The 22,747-nt window shown below is 34.9% G+C and overlaps 1 protein-coding gene across 1 annotated transcript in view; it reads left to right on the top strand.

Moving 5' to 3' along the window:
* Window positions 1-22,747, top strand: part of EML5 (EMAP like 5) — a 99,504-nt gene that overhangs the window by 7,469 nt on the left and 69,288 nt on the right. Inside the window, exons 2-5 of the mRNA XM_056493691.1 lie at window positions 12,514-12,673; window positions 14,930-15,028; window positions 15,589-15,657; window positions 17,224-17,409. Of these exons, the coding sequence (XP_056349666.1) occupies window positions 12,514-12,673; window positions 14,930-15,028; window positions 15,589-15,657; window positions 17,224-17,409 (514 nt within the window). The remainder of the gene's footprint in view (window positions 1-12,513; window positions 12,674-14,929; window positions 15,029-15,588; window positions 15,658-17,223; window positions 17,410-22,747) is intronic.

Genomic DNA, 22,747 nt, shown 5'->3' with positions numbered 1-22,747 from the left:
TCAAAGGATGAAAGCACTGTAATGCTGAAGTCATGTGAAGTACCATTCTGAGAGGTCAAATACAGGCACCCAAATCACTTGAGCAGGTTAATTCACCAAGCTGTTGTACTTTATTAATAAGCCATTAAGGCATTTTTGTTTTCTGAATATATTTTGAGGAACTGATTTCTCTTTTTCCCCAGGAAAGTTTGTATTTGCAGCTGAAAAACCATGTCTTCTCCTTAGCTTATTCTTTGGGCCTGTATGGTGTAATTTTTTTTTTATTTATACTAAAGATAAATCAATTAACTCACTTTATAATCTCCAGATGATCTTTTTGAGCATACTCAGTTTATTTCCCTCCATGAAAGAAGTCATGACTTAAAACCTAACTTATGTCATTATTAAACTAAGCAGTTCTCCTATAAGCTCTAGCTTCAGTATCTTTAGTCTATCAGTCAAAATGGCATTTCTTTCAGCAGAAGCAATTGCTAGGACAAGGGGAGATAATTACCCTGCTGACCATTTTATACTGTGGCTCACAAGGACAAAGTCCCACCTAAGCTCTTTTCAGCTTTTCATGCTAAATGGTCTCAAATTGCCAAATGTGTAAAAGTCTGAAGGGAAGATTTGGGTTCATATTTTACACAGATCAGAGGGAGAGATGAAAGACAATAATGTGTCTTCTCCCTCAGGAAAACCCAGTTTTCTTGGTAGTTCTAGACCCGAAACATAATATCCTATCTGAAAGATTTTTTGAGGGATTTAGTATTGAATCTTCATTAATTTTTTTTTTTCACCTAGGGTTTTGTACTTCATCTTTTAATTTTCTTTCTTCTTGGATTTGGTTTGATAAAATGAAAATATTTTAGGAATACAGAATTAAAACTTTGCTTGATTCAGTTTGAAGTGAGACTAGAATAAGCCTGTTGTTTAATACACCTCCATTGAAAATTTTATTTTTCCTAATTAAAACTACTGGAATAAAAAACCCAAAACTATCCAACCAGAACATTTAAAATATACTAGAAGTTGATTAAGACCAACACAGCAAGAGCTACAGGCTTAGGAGCTTGCCTTCATGCATTGTGCTTTTCATAGCCAGCAGTCACATCACCTTCTGATCTGATTCTGTCAGCGCTCACAGGCAAGGTCAGGTCAGGTCAATACTTAAATGGGAAAATGTCTTGGTGCTGTGGAAAATGCCTTCCTTGATTTGGTAGTTGGGTCTTTTTCTCAGAACATTGCAACAACATGAGACTCTAGGACAATGTCTGAGAAGAAAAGGAAATGTAACAAAAAGCTTAATAATGTTGGATTCCTAAAAATTCTGCTGGAATTTTGAGGTCTGCCCTAATCTTTCAGTTTTTCCAAATTGCAGTCATGTTAGTCATTCTCTTGATATAGGGAGGAAAGTAGATTATGTTCCTGGTTGATTTTTTAACAGCATTATGGGGTTAACATACTGTGTTTGCATGTTATTATGGCAGTGATAGGCAGTAACTTAGCATGTTTCAATAAAATTGAAGTGTTGATTTTTTAATCCCCCTCTAAATTTTTTAGATTAAAAACCGTAGTGTACATGTCCTGTATGACATATCAAAGAATTAGTTTAGATTTTACTGTAATTAATAACACAAGCATTGTAGGCATTTTAAAGAAGATGTGTGCTTGAAACAGAACCTGAAATAATTACAAAAAGATGTTTCTAGTTTTATGTCATCTACATTTTGGGGTTTTTGAAGTTTAAGCTGGCACTGACATTAAGCTAACATATCCATAGAATTTAGTCTTACCTTTTGTAATATCCCAAGGGTTTTTTTTACATCAAGGTGCAGTTTACCTAGTTTTTCAAAATATTATTATACAACTTACAGAGTTGTATTTGTGGTTTAGGACACCACTTTTGCTTAGTATCAATGACTTTAAAGGAAAAATAATTTATTATTCATAAAAGTAGCAAAGGTGTCTAATCTGTGCTGATAAAGATTAGTCATATGCTCACATTGAATTTTAGATTTGTTAAGATACACATAAATTATAATGCTTTTATATTATGATCAAGGAAATTGGTTTATTCACAATATATTTATTTTATTTGAAATAAAACTATTGGTTTTGCTACATTCACATAGTAATCAAAGCTACTGGGCACTTGAAATACCTTGAAAAGAAAAATGAAGCTGTAATTTTCCTTGAACTTAAGTAGTAGAGTGTGAAAGCTCCCATAACCATCTTAATAATTTGGTTGAATGTTTAACCTAGATGGTGTTGAATGTTCTCTTCAAAATTCATGTAGTGCAGATTTTTTTTTGCCCAATGAGATTCTGGTGTGTCATCTGGTGTAGTATGAATTTCCCCTGGTGTAACAATGAAGCACCTTACAGAACGTTATAGATACATACAAATCACCTTCATTAGGGCACAGGTTGCTCTGATTACTCCACTGGCTACAAAAGACTTCCATTTCTGCAAAAAATATCCAGTATCATTATTTGCATTGCTGTTTTAGCTATTACCATAGTAATAGACTTTGAAAATGCAGTGCTTGATTTGCACAAAAAAGGTCAGAATCAGCCAAGATTGCTTTAACTCTTGGTAGCAAGAGCTATGATTGAATTTTTAAGCTAGGTTTATGATGCCCATCAGTTTTATATTGCAAAAGATAGAAACCACAAAGGATTCCAGTGTGTGCACCATCTGATAACTCCACTACTACTCTGCATTTAAAACAAGATGTCTTTGTGAGACCACTTCTGTTAGAAAAGCAGTTGTCCTTGTTATTTTACCTAGCTGCATTATTAAATCTCCAAAGAAGAGTAGCTGAAGTTGCAGCCTAGTTGCAGAAGACTTTCCTTTAACAGGCAATCCTCAGTACTGTTGAGAGGATTTCTGCTGGACTCTTTCTTTTGAACAAGTTCTGTAAGATGGTGTCTGATGCTTATTCTTCCATGAAAGCCCTAGGTCTTCAGATATTACTTCAGAAAATACAGTGAGCAATCTTTCCAACCCCTTTTCATAGGTTTCTGTTTTCATTTCACTGCTTGATGTTCTAAGCTTTGTCAGAGGATTATAGTACCTATTGCTTTGGGCTGCAGACAGGATGGATCAACACTCACAACTGTATGCAAAGGTCAATTTGATTCTTTTGCTTTAAAAGCACACATCAATTTAGCAAAAAAACCCTCAAAAAATCCAAAAAAAAGCCCCCAGAAATCCATTCCAAAACTAAACCTTCTAGTCTAACAGCAACGTCCAGTTTCTACTTGCTCAAATATTCATGGGGTCATCTTTGATAAGTATTTGTAAGGGCTCCTCTACTGGGATTTGAATTCAAGAATTGAGAGAAACATTTCCAGAGAGTTAGTGGTGTAACTGGAGAGAATAATGCCAGTGTGAACAAAGTGACCAGCTTTGGAAGAGTAGTAATTCCACTGATGGTTTAGCCAGATTGGTGACAGATTACACTTAGGGAAATCTTTCACTTGCCTTTTTCACTGTCTTGACTGTAGAAAGTATTACACCTTAAACTTCCTTTGGCTTCATATGAAGTATATTGATACGTTATTTGTTATAATATTGCAGGTAAATAAAATGCTTGATTCAGGTAAAAATTCAAGTGAAAGAAGAGAGACAAAACTGAGGCAAAGGACAAGACCTAATAATAAAGAAAATGTGTGCAAGCTGTTTAGAATGTTTAGAAATTGCTCATATTTACATTAAAATAACTGTGTTCTCACAATGCTCATACATTTCACTCCTGATTACTTAATGCATTTTTTACTTTACTCCAACTGAGAATGAAATTTGTAGATATGACGTATTTTTATAACAATGTTCTAAAAGAGTATTTTACTGCTTTGATTCTTTCTATTTATGTGATACATTTCTTGTGGCTAAATCTAGTTGAATATTTTAAAAATAACAGTGGCCCTTCAATTTTCTGAACCATAGGGTAACTTATTTCAAGAGCAAAGCTCCTGTAAATGTCAGACTGTGATATAGGTGTGTGCAAATATTATATATACATGCCATTGGGGGAAAAAACCCAAAATGTATTTAAAAATAAAAATCACTTTAAAAAATTATGCATTTTAGTCATGGTGGTTAGATGTTTCCATTTTATCAAGACAGTTTGCATGCAGAATGAGTGGATTAATTCTGTGTTTTGGTTAGCTGACAACAGCATAAACCTTCTCCTGACTTTTAGAACTATGCTAATCCCTGTTCCCTGCTTATAATCCCTCTACAAGAGCAAGCAAGGTGAATGATCTTTATCTTACATCAAGACAAGGCATCTGACAGCATTTGGAAATTGCCCGAAGATTTATTGTGGTGAGTGTGACATTTTAAGTGAAATAGCCTTCTGGAGTACTTGGGAAAATAAAGGGAATACTTGAAGAACTGGTAAATTTTTGGTTTGGGGTTTTTTTAGACCAAGGTTGAACATTCGATTATATTTGTGTTTTTTTAGTTACAGGTTCCTCTTTTGCTTACTGTTTTTTCAACTGCTGCTTCTTCTGCCATATAAATTAATGCCACAAAAATGAATCGCCTTTGAAGCATTATTCAGTAATAGTTTATAAATAATCATGATTTTGTCTTTTGCAGGTTACAGCATATGCTTATGAGAATGAGTATTACATTATCTTACATTCCTTGTTGGGATTAGTCAACAGGATCAGTATTCTTGAGATAAACATAGCTTTTAAGCAGAAGATTTGTGTTTTCTTGAAAGTGTTACACGTGAATGCTCTTTATCCATCTTCTCATTTTTATTGGTTTTCAGTAATTAAGTTTGTGAACCCATATGGGTGAGATCTTTCTTTGCCTACCAACCACACATTGACTTCTGAGTCCCTTTAATATTCTCTAGTTTCCCTGTGCTTCTTTCTTGTTTTATTTATGGCTCTGGTAAGTGTGGGGATTTTGTTTGTTTTAGGAGATGGTCTTTTGTGCAAATACTTTCCTGGCCTCTATAGCATTTTCATAGTTTTTTCCTAAGCAGGAGTTCAGTTGTTGTCCCAGTTTAAAGTGGTATCCTGGTTCCTCTCACTTTTCTGGTTGCCAGGTTAGATGCTGGGATGGTCAATTTGTGACGAGTGTTAGAAATATCCTCGAGTTTTTTCCTGTAGGAAAACACCTCTAACACCTGCAGAACACCTGTAGGCCTGATATACTCAAGAATTCATTAAGAAATCTACTATATCTGGAGTGTCCAGGGCTGGCAAGAGAGTGTTGTCTTCTGCTCTAAAGCTTCTTTGGTTGCTAATGAAGTACAGTCAATTGAAGCACAGAATTAATGTCATGCTTATCTCAGCTTTTTCGATAGCAGCTCTGTCACTGCCTTCTTCCCACTATTCCTTGCATTAAGCCAACTGCTAATTTTATCAGGATAACCCTTCTGTATAAGAAAAAGAACTTTTCAAAAATTGTCACTAGTTATTCTGTGACTCCTCTCAAATATTCAGACGGTATGTTCTTGCACATTCAGAGATTTTATTAATATGTCCCATAGGAGAAAAGACTGAATTGCAGAAATATGAAAGAAAATGGTGCATTCTGTGATTTTTTTTTTTTTCCCTGTGTGATACTAGAAGCTCTAGTATAAATTTTAAAAATAATAGATGGAAGGTTAATTTAGCAATTAAAAACTGTTCTAAATCTCATAGAGAAGAAGTAAATCATAATGACTGGGTAAAGGGTTGTTCAAAGGAGTTTAGTAGTAGTGAAAGATTTAGAAACAAGAATATTTTGTATGTCAAGCAAGTTTGTTTAGTTAACTGGTATGGTCAGAAGCATCCAAAATGACCTTTCTTTGAAAAGTAACCTTTTTAATAGTTTTGGCTAAAAAATTTGGAGTAAATGCATCTTTGACCTTAAATAATTTATTCTGTGGATTTCTAACTCAGCAATGGAATGAGTCTTTGTGCACTGAAAAATGAGTAATTTAAAATGTGGTAAGAACTTTTGCCATTTAGTTTCACCTTCTGGACTGTATCTCATTACAAAATTTATTTGAAATTACTTCTGTTTGTATTTTATAGACATGTTTGTCTCAGTTTCCCCATAATTAAGTGGCTATAATGTGTACTGAAGTGGTTTCTTACCAACTGGCTAGAATGGGAAATTGGTATTTCTACTTCAGTTTTAAACTGCGTTGGTTTTTTAATCTGTGATTATTTTGTAGGTTTGTGCTTTTCACCAAATATTCAGTAGAAAAGGACTGCTTTCTAACTTTGTGGCTGACAGATCCTAACAAAATCATTTACTAGTATTTCCTGATTTGTTAAGCAATCTCTTTTGGGTCATCAAATCTAGTGACCCAAAGGAGCTAAACAGCTGCACTGCCCCCTCCTAAGTACTGACAGCTGATTGCACTGACTTCTCTCTGCAGATCTTGCACTTCTGCTTTCCTCTTTCCTTTTTTTTTTCTCCCTCTCTTTCTTTTGTTTTTTGTTTGTTTGGGGTTTTTTTTTGTTTGTTTTTGTTTTTGGTTTTGTTTGTTTTGTTTCCTTGCTGCTAGTTCTAGGGGAGTCATGTTTGACACTTCATGTGTGATAATAGTTTAAATAATTGGTTTTAAATCTGTGCATTATCTTGAGGAAAGAAGACAGTTGGATATTTTCTTAGGTGGGATTCTTGCTTACCTTCAGGCTCTATTATGTCTCATTATTATACCACCATTATTGCTCTTTAATATGAATAGCTATTAAAGAATAACAGGACATTATCTTAGGAAATTTATCTCCAAATGATTCTGGAGTAGATATTTCTAACTTTCATGTGAGAAGATTTTTTAGTAGGAACATGTAAATAATTTTTCTGTATTCTTTTTCAAGGGGTTTATTAGAAAATATTTTTTTCCTCCAATTGTTGACTAAATTCTCAAGATCATGTAGAATTTGTAAAAAATCCAGCAACCCCACTCAGTCAAACTATGAGTTCTCCTATTGGCACTGGCAAAATCATTCATGTTTGAAAAGAAGGGGAATATCTTTATTTTTAATCAGTTTTCTAGAGATGATAACTTACTGGAAAGCTGAAGCCAATCCCTTCCTCAGCTTTGGAGGATATGACAAAGCAAGACAAAAATGGACATAGGGGCATAGAGTTCCCAGAATATTCTACTCAGTTCTGACATTCGATGAGTTGGGAACTTTGCATCAGTGTTGCTTTACCTACTCTCTAACTCTTGCCTTCTCTTTGAAGTACATCTTGTTTCTTTTTTTTTGCCCCCTCCTTGGAGTTCAGGAACAAATAGAAGCCCAAAGTAATCTTTAGGATTCTCTGGGTTATTTATATATTTTTCTTGTTAATCTAAAAACGTTCAGATCCAAGAGGAGAGAATATGTAATGGTAATGAGATAAACTGTGGCTGGGAATAACCAATGTACAGTTTGAGTTCACAGTCCCTGTCTCCACTTCAGACTCTCTTACTTTTAAGAGATGCCTGTGCAATTTAAGGAAGCTTCAGAAAGCTATTTTTGATTTACTGGCTCTGGGGCAATAACTGTATGGAAGGCTGGTAGTGATGCTCCATGATGAATGCTGCTTTGTTTTGTATATGGAAAATAAGTGTGCTTTGTCTTGATCTGTTTAAACTTTGATGAGAAGTGTTTGCTGATTACAGCTCTTTCTGCTTTAAGATCTTAAATAGTATGACAGAAATGGTTTGTAGCTTTCCCTATTATTCTTTCTGGGAAATATGAATAAATGGCATCAAATAAGAAAATATTCTCAACTGTATGTAAAATATCTGTAAACATACCATGAAAATATTTTGCTTTATTTAAGCATAGAAACAATTTCACACTTGAAATTAACTCTTAATTAATAGATATCTGAGATGCTGTTATTTTACTGCAGTATTCTTTTGTGCATTTTTACTGGTGCCCTAGTTTTATGAAGCTTAGGAGTAGTCACATGAATATATTCTTGGATTTTCATCCAATATTGTTGCTAAGGAAACATCATCTTTAATACTGTATCCTTGTCTGCAGCCTGTCTGTATTAATCAATGCCTGCTAATGCTCAGCACAAACCAAGTGAAGATAAAAAAAAAAAATCCTAATTTATTTTATTATCAAGTAGTTTATTGTTGACTATTTCTCCTTCAGGATGCCCTGCCACTACAAACCTCTCACAAATTGGAGGGTCTTGTCCATGTGTCTAGTTTCATTCCACAGGCAACATGCACAGGGTTTTTTTTCCATTGGCTGCCATTAGTATTTAATATAATAATCTAACATTGGTCTTGCACAGTACATGGATCTGGTCAAAATGTTGGGAAATGCTTACATATTGCTCTAAAAGGGAGACAGAACCTTTTCTGTATGCATTAAAAACAGGAGCTTGAACCTACTAAAGTGGAAAATAACCCTTTTCAGTATGCTGTTAAAACTCAACTACTGCATTTCATCCCAGTTTGAGTGTCTGGCTAGAAAAAGACCTGTCATTCACACATATCAGTGGAAGTCTCAGTCCACTACAAGTCCAGCTATTTGTTTTATTGCAATAGTGACAGGCAAGGTTTTTGAATTTTCAATTTCTGAACTCTTCTGAGAAGTACCAAGTTCAAGAGCCAATTTATAATTTAATTTGACTTAGCAGTTTTTTAGCTTAATACCTGCTTTTTTTCATGGTCATGTTTGCCTTTTTGGACATGTTCTTACGTATGTATTTCTTCAGAGACACTACGTTACATCTAACATCTGTTGTGGAAAAGCCCAGGTCAGAAAGGCCAGAGGCAAACAAGATGGCCTGAAGAACTTGTCTCATTAGGAATATCTGTTTCCTTTTTTGGACAAGCAGCAGTATCTCATTCATCAGCTTAGTCATCCTTCAACGACAAGGGAAGGATCAAGCACCAGTTTACAGTCTAGCAGTGTGGGCTCAATGCATGCACAGCTCCAGCAGCCTAACCTGGATGGGTCATACCAGATCTCATTGCCAGGATAGTGAAAGGAGCACACATTCTCTCCTGAGTGCAGCAAAGGGAGAGCATGTGTCCTTTTCTTCTGAGTACAGAGCTTTTCATGCCACTAAGCAATCTCTTCCTTCTCCCTAAGAAAAAATTAAAGCGAGACAATATTTGTGAGGTCCCACACTAACAGATTTGAAAGCTGCCTTTAGAGCTGAGCCATACTCATACTTTCCTGCCTGATCTCGGGAACTGAATGGATGAATGGCAAGCAGCTATTGCAGATACCATCCCAATAGCTGTATAATTTTAATACCTCAGTAGGGGTATGTTGGAGATCACACCCAGAGTATCCAGAGAGAGCTGGAGCTCATTGTTAGATCCTGTTAGCTGCATCACACCCATGAGTTCGTATAGTCTGTGTATGGAAAGTGTTCATTGTTATTTGTTTCTGGGCACCCATTCTAGTTAAACTCTTTCTGCACTAGGAAGCTATTTAAAGTGTTCTGCTCAGGGCTATTCTGAACATTCTCAAGTGTGTGAGTTGTATCAGTGCTTCTGCTCTAAAGGTTAGATCAAGATACTGTATTTTTGTATTCATTGCTAGGCTTATTGGGATTGCTTGATCACTTGTAATCCAATGAAAAACTGAAGAGAGACACCATATTGTGTAAAATTGGAATCTAATGCTTGACTTTTCATGAGGACCCAAAATTTCTGATCCATAATTCTGCATGGTGCCCCATGGGATTAATAGTAGCCAAGAATTGATTATTACGGAAAAAGTCTTATAATTAATGTCTCATATTAAAATCATGTAAATATGTGTAGTAGTTACTTTGTTTAGTGTTGGTAACAGAAATAGTAGTCCCTTGAGTTTTTCCATGCTTCTCTTTTTCATCTGCTCTGATAGCCTATGACATAGAATATTTACAGGTAGTACTTTAAGTTGTCCTTCACTCCTTGGTCTATAAGAAAAGATGAGGAAAGGTATTTTCAGGTAGGTGTTTTTTCAGCCATTGCTAACAGCTTTGCTAAATAGATTCCCTTAAAACCACTGTATTTGCGTTTTTTTTAAAAAAAAAGCTTGCTGTCTTGAAATATTTATTTTACATTTATTTTCTTCTTTCAATGACTGTTAAGAAAAGTTATTAGCAGTTTACTGTAGAGACTGGAGTGGTAGGGGAAGAACATTGGTAATTCTACAGAGTCATCAGTTGTGATTAAAATACAGGCTTTGGATCTTAAATTTGTGTGCATTATTATCCCATATAAAGGCAGAATTTGAGCTCAGTTGTTCAAGCCAACTTGTTCATTTCGTATTGTGATGTAGAAAGAACTAATACTGTGATACTGCTATTAGTTATTTGCTTTTATTAATTAGAAATAGAGGAAACCTTCTCTGTATTCACCTAATATTCTTTGAATGAAATTAGTTGGTATGCTTGGGCTGAGACAATGTTCTGCTTTCCCTTTACTGTTGTCCCTTCCATCTCTGATTCTGTTTCCCTAAAGACTCTAGGCTTAACTTAAAAACAGACAGAGCTAAGTTTTGGTTGCTAAAAATGTTTTTGTAAGGTGTGATGTGGGGTGCTTTTGCATGTATGTGTGTCCATGGTGGTGTCTGAGTTTTGTTGTACTTGTGGTGTGGTTTTTGCTTGTCTAAAAATGCACTATGCACTTGTAGCTCAGATCAGGACAGGATTGAAGGGGTGGTGAGTCAGACATGAGACTGCTGTGGGTTTTTTTCTATTTTGCTCTTAGTTTCTGTCTTTTTTCTTGCTTGTTCTTTTCACTTCCTTTCACAAACTTCTTTATTGTCCATTTGGTCTAATCGCTCCCTTTCTGTGGTGCCATACCAAAAAAATACATCATTTTGGATGCAACATTTTCTCTCCCTCCAGATGCTTTTCTTTTTCCTGTGAGTACACCATCTGTCTTTGTGTGCTCTGGGAAATGGGCAGGTGTTAGTTGGGATTAGGTGGCAGAACTGAATTGAAATGTGGTAAGTATTGCTGCCAGCTCCTTTCTACTGAGTTTTTTAATTGTGAAATTGCTCTGTCAAATAAACAAGAAGGGGAGAACTAGAGAAGCGACTCTGGAAGTGTTGTGAGCAAAGTGGGGAAATGTTGGTTACTTAGTCCTGGTGCTGAAGATAACGGGGTAGCCAAGAGCAGAAATTCCCATAGCAAAATGGAGAGGTTCAGGGCTTTTTACTTTTTCAGCTTTGAAGTTAATTCTGCTCAATTTTGCATGTGGAATTCATCAAACAGTATCAACCAAATGAACTACTGTTTTAAAACAGAAAATATGCAGAAGTGTGTTTTGTACTGTCGTGTAACTTCATAAAAAATTAAGCATCTTCTAATGTTTTTTTCTCTCACTCCATCTGTATATAGAAAATGTATACATCATTGGAATTAGATATTTTTTCTGGTGACTTCCTGGTTAGCTTTAACCTTGCTGGTTTTGTGTATATTTATGGACTTCCCTTGTCTCCACCCTTTGAACTTTTTTTATCAAAATCTGTGTTCAGGTTATCGTCTTATCTTTACAAAGTGCTCAACCTTTCTCCTTTCCAAATCATTTTGAGAAGATAAATAGACTTACTGTGTGTTGTTAGTGGTTCTGTCCACCAGTCTCTCAAGATCATTCATTACCCTGGAATTCATCAGGCTAGGAAATTTTTTAGCCAAATTAAGCAGCCAGCTTTGGAAATTGTCTTCCTGACTTCTGTGTGGTATTTCTTCATCATTCTGAGCTGCTGTACCTAGTAGGTGTGGAATGTGATAATGTAGTTTGTTTGGGTTTCTGTTAGAATATATTTTTCTGTATTATGAAATCTGAATCCTCAGACCTCGTGTTCTCCCTTACAGCTTGCTGGCATAAACAAAATGAGGAAATATCTTGCTGACTAGAATGTTTTCTAGCTTGGTCCCAGATTTGGCAAAACTGTTCTGATGATCCTCAAGTGCACTCTGAAAGACGGAAAAACAAGCCATAAGAAAATTCTCTACAATGTTAAAAATGTGGAGAGCTAATAATTATTCAAAATCAGCTATTTCCAATTGTTCTATATTAAAATTAGGACATTTTAGATAATCACTTTTAAGTTTAGTCATCTTAAGTGTAGTCATTGCCTCCAGTCAAAGCTAGTCATTCTTTGGGTTGCTGTGCAGTCAGCAGAGACAGCTCCAGAAAGCTGTCCTCATAAAAAGGACATAAAATACTGTGTGGAATAAAGAACTTCTGGAGATGTGCATCTCTCTCCGTTGATGATTGATGTGTAGGTAGTTAAACACTAAATTCTGTTTTCCATTGTTTGTGTTTTTAAGTTTTAAGAAATAGAAAGAAAGGAAAAAAGGTGTTTCTCTCAGTGCGTGAAAATCTGACCAAATTTAGTAGATGCTTTTGGAATAGATGTAGAAGGCTTTTGCAGGCTATTTAGAATTTCACAACTACTGTGATACAAAATGTCTTTTTATTATCTACTACCCATGGGAAAATATTGAAAAAGAATTTTTAAGAAAAAAAAAAATAATGCAACTAACTAGGCAAATACAAAAGTTTCATGCAGAAATATTTTCTATCTTTATTTTTTTTTTTGGCAGCCTTGCCTTGCACCCCGAGCGTGTGTTGGTGGCAACAGGTCAAGTTGGGAAGGAGCCATACATCTGTGTGTGGGATTCATACACTGTGCAAACTGTATCTGTTCTGAAAGATGTTCACACACATGGCATTGCTTGCTTGGCCTTTGATTTAGATGGTCAGGTATGTAATTAATATTCTATTTTCAAACACTTGAATAAGTTGTTTATCTGTTAGAAATTTATTAGAAATATTATCACACAGTTTTTCTTAGAAAATGAAAGTGTATTGTTTCAGGTTTTATCTGCTTATTCTCAAGGAAAATAAAATCACATTACTAATGAATGCCAAATATTTACATTTGGCAAGAAATTTATAACTTCAAAAGCTTTTTGAATGGAGATGAGGTGGTAGGGAGGTTCTTGTGGCCTGTGGGCCACAGTTCAGGATTAGGCCAAATGTCTGGAGCCAGTGAACCCCCCCTGTGCAGGGAGGGTCTTGTGCCCAGAGCGATGGCAGCCCCATTGTGTTCATCATCTTGGACTCCTTCAGGCAGTATCCCCTTCTCTGTCAAGCATTTTGCATCCTGGTGGCTCTCCACATTTTGATGGTTTGTTCAGACTCATGTATCTTGGATCTAAGTGTTGAGAAAAAGGTTTCACTGGATTATAATTTTCTTGCTTTTGAGCATTCTCTGAGTAGTAAATTGGCTCTCAGAGCTGCTACCTATAATGGAGATTGTTTTTACACTTGCTTTTCTGAGTAAAGAGGCTTTCTTATTGGAAACGGAAGATTGTAATGGCTATATTTACATGTTAGGAAGCAGCTGAAAGGTATTAACTGAGAAATTCTGGAGATGTGCTTCTCTGGTTTATGAAACACTCCTCTCCCTCCCATTGAGCCTTGCAATGCAATACTCAGATTTTGCTATATTCTCACTTCCTTTTGCTTGCTGTTAGTTACTGCTGTTTTCTCCAGTGAGGATGCATTGTAGAGACCAATTGCTGTCCTTAAGAGAATATCAACTGGAGCAGTGTTGAGCACACACAGGAAAGCCTACCTGAAACTTGTTTCTGTTAAAACATGTTGTAATTATTATAGGAAAGGTCTGGTTTGTTGAAATGACCTCTCATTGTTTAGGAAGTCAGCTTCTAGTGCCAGCTTTTTTCTAGAACATAGCTACTTCTTCACAGTGATATCTTTTATCAACATTGTTCTGTCATGTAAACTTATGTTACTCCCTCACTTGAATGGCCTTCATAATTTAAGGTCAATATACATCAGATTAGGATGGAAATACTCTAACTTTTCAAAGCTGAAATAGAAAGTTTAGATTTTGTAGTATTAATAAATAGGAAGCATTGATAGAAATTGTAATTAACTTGTTTATTTTTCTTCTCATAACTGAGAAATTTTTCAGGCAGTAAAGGGGTTATTTGGAATAGGTTTCTGTCTTTGGGCAAAAAGATTATGATTCAAGTTTGGAGTTTGTTTTTGCTTTTACAGACTCACTGGAAAATCTATGTAGAAATTGAAGCTAAATTTTTCTTTAATGTGTGTATTAACTGCTGAACAGTGAAAAAAGCTTTTCCCAGAAGATTTGAAAAACTTTCATTTATCAACATCAAGATGCCACAATTCATACAAAAACGGAACAAAAATACTAATTTTCTTTAAAAATTAAACCAAATCACTCAACTTTTATTATTTTTTAAAAAAACTCAATCCTATTAGTCTCTCTGTTGAGAATTTCTATAGGAAAATAGCATTTTAACTGGTTAACAGATACTATACAAGTGGCTAATTTATTCAACCATTTGTGTCAAGAAATCTGTGCAAGGTGTCTTCACAATCAAGACAAGACAGGCTGCAAAGCACAGGAAGATCTCAAAATGTTATTTTTCTTAATTCTTTGGAAATAATCTTTTTGTCCATCCTAGTTTTACAGTGTAAATGGCTTCAAAGTCTTTCTGAATCGTAGAGACTTAATGAAATTATGTTTTATGTTTATTTTCATAAGATTGAAGAAAATTTTTTCTTTGTATCTCTTGAACTTCCTAAATTCTGCAAGTTACATGTAATTAAATATAAATACATACAGTTTCATTAACTTCAGTGATTATTCCTTTTTTGCAATTGTCTACTGACTGCAGCTTGCCATGTGTGCTATATATAATTATATATATCAAACTTTATAAATCAGAAATATGTGGTTATCTAAGATGATCTTTATGATCATGATGTTGTATCTGAAAAGATGCATCTATGTAAGGTTTGATGTAAGACATAGCTTATATTTTCTACTGTATCAAAATGGAGTTATTGCTTCTGTCTCAAATATGTTACACATTTTTTGCAACTCATTCAAAATAATGACTTTAGCTTTCATGAATATATTTTTATATTTTATTTTTATTTGTTTAATTTGGACACTTTTAGCGTTTGGTCTCAGTTGGTTTGGATTCGAAAAACACAGTTTGTGTATGGGACTGGAGAAAAGGAAAATTGTTATCAATGGCTCCTGGTCATACAGACAGAGTAAGTATAACTAAACAGTCTGAGCATCAATGTAATTTTAGTTTCTTAAACCATGCCTGTATGTATGTAGTAGACCTATGTCTGAACAAAAAACATTTTGTTTTAGAAATTGAATTTGCCTAAAGGTTGATCTGCATAAAGATGTGAAGATATTTAAATGTGTGTATTTATTTCTAGAATATAAAGCATAACTCAATATTTATTTGTGTATGGTTTGTTCAGACTGAAAATATGTAGCGGAAGTGCAGAATTAATGAACTTCTTAGACCCTATTCCCCATATGGGAAATCAAAATACAAATAATTGCTTAAATTTTCTAGTCTGTAAATGAATCTTAATGTTTTATCATGTGTTTTAATTACTCTAGGGGAAAAAAAGCTAGAACTATATTGGGTATATATTGAAATTTCTGTATGGACTGAGAGGATAAAAAAGTCTTTCCAGTAGATCCATTTAAAGCATTTCAGACTCCCTGTTAATTTGCTAAAAGTTTGTGCTATTTTAACTGTCTCGTGCTAAAAAGGCCATCTCTGCTGACATCCTTGGTTTTTTTAATGCAGATTTTTGATATTTCTTGGGATTTATACCAGCCAAACAAGCTTGTCAGCTGTGGCGTAAAACACATCAAGGTAATGATATATAAATGAATTTCAATTTTTCATTTATACAATGTTTAAGCTGCAGTAATATATGCTCTATAAAATATATAAAAATAGAATCTAAAAGGAATATAGAATGATAATATAGAAGGAATTGTGTAAGAATAATCTTAGTTCTTTGAATTCCAATCATGAATCACACCTGACTACACTAGATATGTTAAAAGATCTTTATGTGAAAAACAGACCCTCTCTGCTCAAAAGACTTCATGCCCTGGCAAAAGTAATGTAGTAGGAATGAAGCAGGTGGCAGTAGCATTGTTTGTAACAACTGTAATATAATTTATAATTTAGGTTCTCTAAAACATGCTGTTTGAAATCCAAAGTAGTGTAAGACAGGGTGCACACATTTAAGGTGACTCCAGGTACTCAAATTTCTGAATCTCAAACAGTGAGTAAATTGCTGCACCACAGAGGTGAAATGAATTGAAAAGCCATTTCTTACCATTTAGAGAGAGTATGGGGAGACAGTGTACCTTTGTAATTTGGAGCACTGTATGTTGTTACAGGATTCATAATTTGGACAGTCTGTGTCTTTTTCAAGCATGCTCTATTTGATCTATGTAGCAAATGCTGTGCAGAAGCAACTTCTTTTTCAGATTTGTCAGATGGATTATCAATGATTAGGAACTGTATTTCACATCAATCAAGTCACTGTCTTCTCCCATGCACAATTTTCTGTGGTACCACATAACAGCAGTAGATGGCAGCTAGAAAGTTCTGAATTGCTGTTGTGTGTAGGTTCCCATGTTGGGGAAAATGTGTTTATACAATGAACTTTTAGAGCAATATGTATTAATGGCCTGCTAGAAAAAAAGTCTTAAATCTCTTGACTACATCACATAAGTCTGATTTGGCATAGTGTTTAGCATGTCAGTTACAGAATTTCATGAGCTTGCTTAATAATGATCTTTTTTTTCTATTTTTCTAAGAGGACCTTTATGCCAATAGTAAGCTAATATTTGCCAGTCATGATTTAGTATATTTAAGATGGCTTTATGATTTAAAAAAATATCTATTTAGATAAGCAAACATTTGAGGAACTTTTAAGGCTCTAAACCTCTGACTTAGGAGGGAATTCACACTTGTGTGATTGCTGCAATCACATACAAATGGTGTATTAGAAAGTTCTTAAAAATCTCTGCCTCAGATGGCTATTTTGTGTGATCCATGTTTCTGATGAGAAATACATCTACAATAAAACCAGCTGCCTTCAAACAGAGCAAATAGAGTCTTATCAGAGATCTACATGCTTAGGTAGCATCTTTAAAAATATGTAATGTAACATAATGTACAAATGCAGCATTTTCAGCATGAAAGTCTTACATCAAAGAAGGATAATTCTATTATCAAATGCTTTTCAAAGAACGATGAAGTTGGTTAATAACATGAAACATTGCTGAACTGGAGAACTAAGGCAAGGAAAAGGGGGTGAACAGTGATGGGTTTTGCAGGCAAGGTACTTCTCTTTCAGATGTACATATTAAATGAGGTATTACCAAAATAGGCATCTTTCCAAATCACTTTGTGTTACAGTTCTGGAGCTTGTGTGGCAATTCACTGACACCAAAACGTGGTGTCTTTGGCAAGACTGGTGATCTCCAGACTATCCTGTGCCTCGCCTGTGCAAGGGACGAAGTGACGTATTCCGGTGCTCTGAACGGAGATATCTATGTGTGGAAAGGAATCAACCTTGTGCGGACAATACAGGGAGCACATGCTGTAAGTGCACCTCTCTGAACTAATACTGCATCTGAACTAGATTTCTGGAAGGCTGGGCAGAGCAACACAAGGTCACCTTGTCTGTGTTCCTAAATGGTTTCCATGATACTCAGGATGTCTTATTTGAATATTTTTCCAGAGCAGTATACGGCTTTGAAAAGTGAAGACATTGCACTGAGAGTTTAATAAAAGTTTTCCAAAGTGCTTGGTAATATCTTCTTTTAACTGAAATGTTCAATATGAATATAAAGTGGTTATAATTTTGCTATGTAAATTTTAATTACATTTTCCATGTTATTTCAAAGCATATGGGTTTGTGATTAAAGTAGGCAGCAAAAAACCCACTTTTTGGTTCCCAATCTGATTTGTGCATACTAAACTGTGAAAATCCTCATTACTTCTCATTTGGCAATATTTGACTTCTAATTTGAATTCTAATTCTTAGAAACAAAGCCAACCAGTTTCTGGTTGGTTTAACCTATGAAGCATGAAGCTGCTCAGGTCACTTTATGAAGCTATATGATTTGCTTGTTGAATGTTAATTTCTTTTTTGAAAAGCATTGTACCTTCGTGATTGTATTTTAAGTTCATTTAAGTTAATGGTATGAAAAAACAATATAAAACATATAAGTTTTGATATTGCAGCTTCAAAATTCTAGATAAAAATAAGTAACAGTTGAAGATTCTTGCTTGTAAGAGTGTGTTTGTTTTAAGTGGCCTTTTGGACTAGTTGGCCTGATGTTTGTACCTGAAGTGTGAGTCACTCTTTGATTTAATCAGGTAGAATGGAGGGGATGAAGTGATGTATATTTTGTGTGTGGGAGAGGTTACAGTCAGTTATAGTAAGGAGACTCTTGGTTTATCAAAGATTTAGAAATACACCTTCAGGATGGTTGCAGCTTGTTGAATGAACTAATAATTAATTCAAAAGTGATTGGAGTGCTTATTCAGACTGTTGTATAATGACACTGTCTCTGGTTATGAACAAAGATAAAGCTATGAAGATCATCTGTGTGTATAATGTATACCAGACTATATTTTGGATTTGAGATTTCTTTATATACATAGAAGTGTGTATATATATATATATAAACATTACAGATAAACACACATAAAGCATACTGTCCTGTATGCATCTGTAGAAATATTAAATGTATTCAAGAAGTCCCAAGTTATAAATCAGGAAATATGAGGGAGTATTTAGGGTGTGGAGTTATCCCTGATTCTTGCTCTGTAATTTCAGATCTGGTTTCAGTCTTCATAAGAAGTGTTCAGTTCTGTTCTTTTCTGTGTTTTCCTGAGATGATTGGACATTGCATATGCAGACCTTGATTTCCAGAGGAAAGAGTGCACTTAGTTTCCTGTTGAAAACAGATGCCAAAACATTCTCCCATCCTGTTGGTGCTGTAGGAGACAGCTGTCCTGCATATTAACATGCTTGTTACTTGGACTGTTTTGTCTTGCAACAGTTTATTTCTCAGAGTAATGCAGTGCTTTTCAGCTGGTGTGAAATGACACAACTAATAAACATAAGATGATGAGAGCTTGTTGCTCCATTCCCTTATGTGCTGTGTCAGTTCTTGGTTGTTCATAAGGTCAAATTTGAAGTGCAGTAACATCCTTATCTTCAGTAACATCAATGGACAGAGCTCAGGTGACCTTGGAGCAGGTCTCATCTAGCCTTCTATTTTTGGCTCTGTCATCTAGGCTCAATGGAATTGTACTTTGCAGTACTGAAAATTAAGCAGGAATACTAGTTCATTCCTTTGAAATTAATTTTTACAAGAGATTAGAGTCACTACAAATCTCATCAATTTCAGGGAAAAAAATCCAATAAAATATGGAAACTTATTTCCGATAAAATGTAACCTTGTTTTTCAATAAAAAATTACCTTAAAGGATAATACTGACAGACTGCTCTAAGCCCAACCTGTGGAAGCTTGGAATGACAGTATCTCTTCAGCCATTCTAAAATATTACCATGATATTTTATGGCTACTTAATTTAATAAATTAATGTACTTAATTTATAAATTATAAATTATGTCCTTCTTGTCCTAAGGAAATGCAAGTAAATGACAATATTTACGGTGTGTGTATATTGTTGAAGGGACAGTGTGTATGTAGTAGGGAATTGATGCAAATTTCTCTTTAGTGTGCTAATGCTGGAATTGTCATCCCTGCATACCTGTACATCATCCTGCATCGCTACTCCTCAACAAGTGTGATGTAAACAGTAACCTTATTGAAGGAAGACCTCTCATAATTTGCATAAATACCATTCTTTTCTTGCAGCATAAAGAGCTGTTTTCCAGTATCTCAGATATCTGCTTCTAAAGCACATTAGTGATGTGGAGAAATAGTCCAGCCCCAGATTTATTAAGTTATTATTAAGACATTATCTGCATTAATATAGAAAACCTGTTCTTTTCAAAGGTTTGTTCTCTTTGTTGTGGTTGCCCTAGCTGAAAAGACATTTTTCATTTTAAGTATAATTCAATGTGAAAAATAAACCATGGTCTCCCAATATGAGACCAAGAAAATAGATAGCAACTTTAACAAGCAAAATAAGAATTCTTAATTCAGACAATCTGTTTTCTGTCCTAGCAAAACTAAGAGAAAGGAGTGTTTTCTGCAGATTTCTGAGTTTGAGCAGAAACAAAAAGTTGAAAGCAAATAAGTTGAGGTGACAGAAGAATTAGTTGGAAGAGGATTAGTGAGTTCACTTAAAATAGAAGTAGGTATGAAAAATAGGAAAAGATGGAAATGAGCAGGGTTTAGGAGTAAAGGCATAGAATTTATGTGCAGACAACAATGGATAACAATGGGAAACTCCAATTCTAGATTTGCCTCTAAAATAATAATCCTAATAATGAAAATTTTAAAGGGGAGAAAGAAAACAGCATGAAAGCATGTGTAAATTCACTGGCAATGGTAATACTCCATGAGGTTATTTGTAGGTGATGGATCTGGTTCTGAAAAGTTAATAAATACCTGGGCTAATAAAAAAGAAATCTTTTAATAGATGCCTTATTTGTGTACCAGTGCAAAGAACAGATTATAGAATGTTCCACTTATCACCTTATATGTTCTAAATTCAAGGTAGTCCATGACTGTTAAGATACATGCAAGATATTACTTGGATATTAAAACTGTATGCTTAGTTAAAACACTATGTTTTAAAGATTCTTGTGTACTATGCTTTTGCCTTGCATAGTAAATGTACATAAGATGCTTTCTCAGCAGATGAATAATTAATTTTGAGATAGTCTTTCAGAGGTACACATTAAAGTTGTGTGGATTGATGTCAGAAACTGAGGTTAAATAACAAGCTTGAGGTTAAATAACAGGCACTCTGTTAAAACTATTGCACGCCTATGTCAGTTGGCTGGATACTAATTAAAAATAGATGGAAACAATATAATGAACTTAAATGAATGGTTTTAAGCTGGTATCATGTACCAACACATTAAGTCATGCAGTATTTTCTCCTACTGCCTAGACTAGTCATTGGTTTCAAAGGCAAATGTCCAATTCTTTTATCCAATGACAGCTATATAGACAACTACTTTACATTTTTATAGTAGTATGCACAATTTTAAACTGTTTCCTGGATGATTTGTTAGACAGGAAGATCATATTTCACAGTGGTGTCTCTCCACTGTAAACTCACTGACACCTAGATCTTTCCAATCCATTTCTTTACTGTGCAGTCTTTATTAGGAGAGATATTTCAGAGGAAGTCCCCAAGGTGTGTTGCTTTACATTTCTGTGTCCTGTAGTGTGTCAGGGGTAAGAAGGAGGCCCTGGAATTGTGTTTATGTTGGGATAGTGTCTCTGTTCTCCATGTTGCTCAGTAGTAGTCAGTTGCTTCTGATGATTTTCCAAGCTTGGTCCTGCAGTCATCATGTGTTTTAGGAATTGCAAAGTCAGAGTGGTGGATTTTATACAAACAGCTGCATTTAGATAAACTGACACTTGAATTTTGTTCACTGGGGGCAGAATAGGTCCAGCAGCAGTAAAAACCCATAAACTGCTTCAGTACTGGAAACTTGTTGGATTCAAGTAGTGGCTAAGTGTTCATGCAGGAGGGATCATCTTTGTCAAATTCTTTTTGTACTTCTCCAGCTTTCAACTATAATTTCTGGTAGATTTGGGTATTTATTTTTTTTATTTTCTCTTATTCAACTATTTTTTTTCAAATTTGAGGGAACACAGATGTTATACCAGCTGGTTATGTTGGAAAACAGGAAATATTCAGCATTCTGAGAAAATGTTGATCAATTTGAGATATTATTTCCAGAATTTCCATGTTCATTATGAAGTACAATGAAGAATTTGTAAAAGAAGAATGCAGTCTGTATGCCAAGCTCCATAAATTTTAAGATGGAAGTTTTGATTTACACCTTTAATTTTCATTCAGAAGCAGAGTCTGTGGCTCACATTCAGTTAGATCTAACAAAGTCAGTGCACTTGTTTGCCTCTCGTTGCTGTTAGAGGGCTTTTAACCATTGAGAATCAAATTATATTAATGACAATTTCAGGCTGAAGGATTAATGCAGCATGGACTCCAGAGTTGATTTGCGTTAACAATCTTGTCAGTTTTTAAAAGGAAGGGTTTAGTACAGGATATACTGGCCATGCTACCCCACTAAAGAATCTGTCTTTTCCCCTTTGAGTGTGAGCCTAACAATTAATTGAAATGTAGCAAAGCTCAGCTTTTTCCACTGGATACTTACAGTCCCCAATAATGAGGGACATTTTCATAGTTTTCACCTCATTCTCTTATTCCAGTGGCAGAAATACTGAAATGAGTGTCCTATTGCATTTCAAGAGATTGAGCAAGCACATCTGCCAAATCTCCTTGACAACCAGTATGTCCTTTTCAAGATAAGGATATTCTGTGGAATGGAAAACAGATTAATGCTGGATCCACTTGATCTTATCTTCAGAGCATTCAGCCAGCTCCCACATCGCCAAATGTCTGATTATTTTTTAATACTGACTAATTAAATAATGGATTTTGGAAAGAGTTAATTAGAGAAAATAAAATAATTCTATTATCAAGATTGCATTCCAAAAAGAGCTTTAAAAGACTTCAACTTGGAACAGAATTCAGCATATGCCACAAAATGGGCTGAAATTCCTCTAGAGTTGTATTTATCCCATGGCACCTAGAATCATAGAATCACTAAAGTTGGAAAAGGCCTCCAAGATTTGAGTCCAACTGTTTAACCTGGCACTACTGTGTTCACCACTAAGCCCTACACACATGTGCTACATCCACCTATTTTCTAACACTTTTAGGGATTATCTCTCTAGGACTTCCCTGGACAGCC

Source organism: Oenanthe melanoleuca, chromosome 5 (genome assembly GCF_029582105.1).
Source record: "Oenanthe melanoleuca isolate GR-GAL-2019-014 chromosome 5, OMel1.0, whole genome shotgun sequence".
Taxonomy (NCBI): Eukaryota; Metazoa; Chordata; class Aves; order Passeriformes; family Muscicapidae; genus Oenanthe; species Oenanthe melanoleuca.
This window is presented reverse-complemented; position numbering and strand designations above follow the sequence as displayed.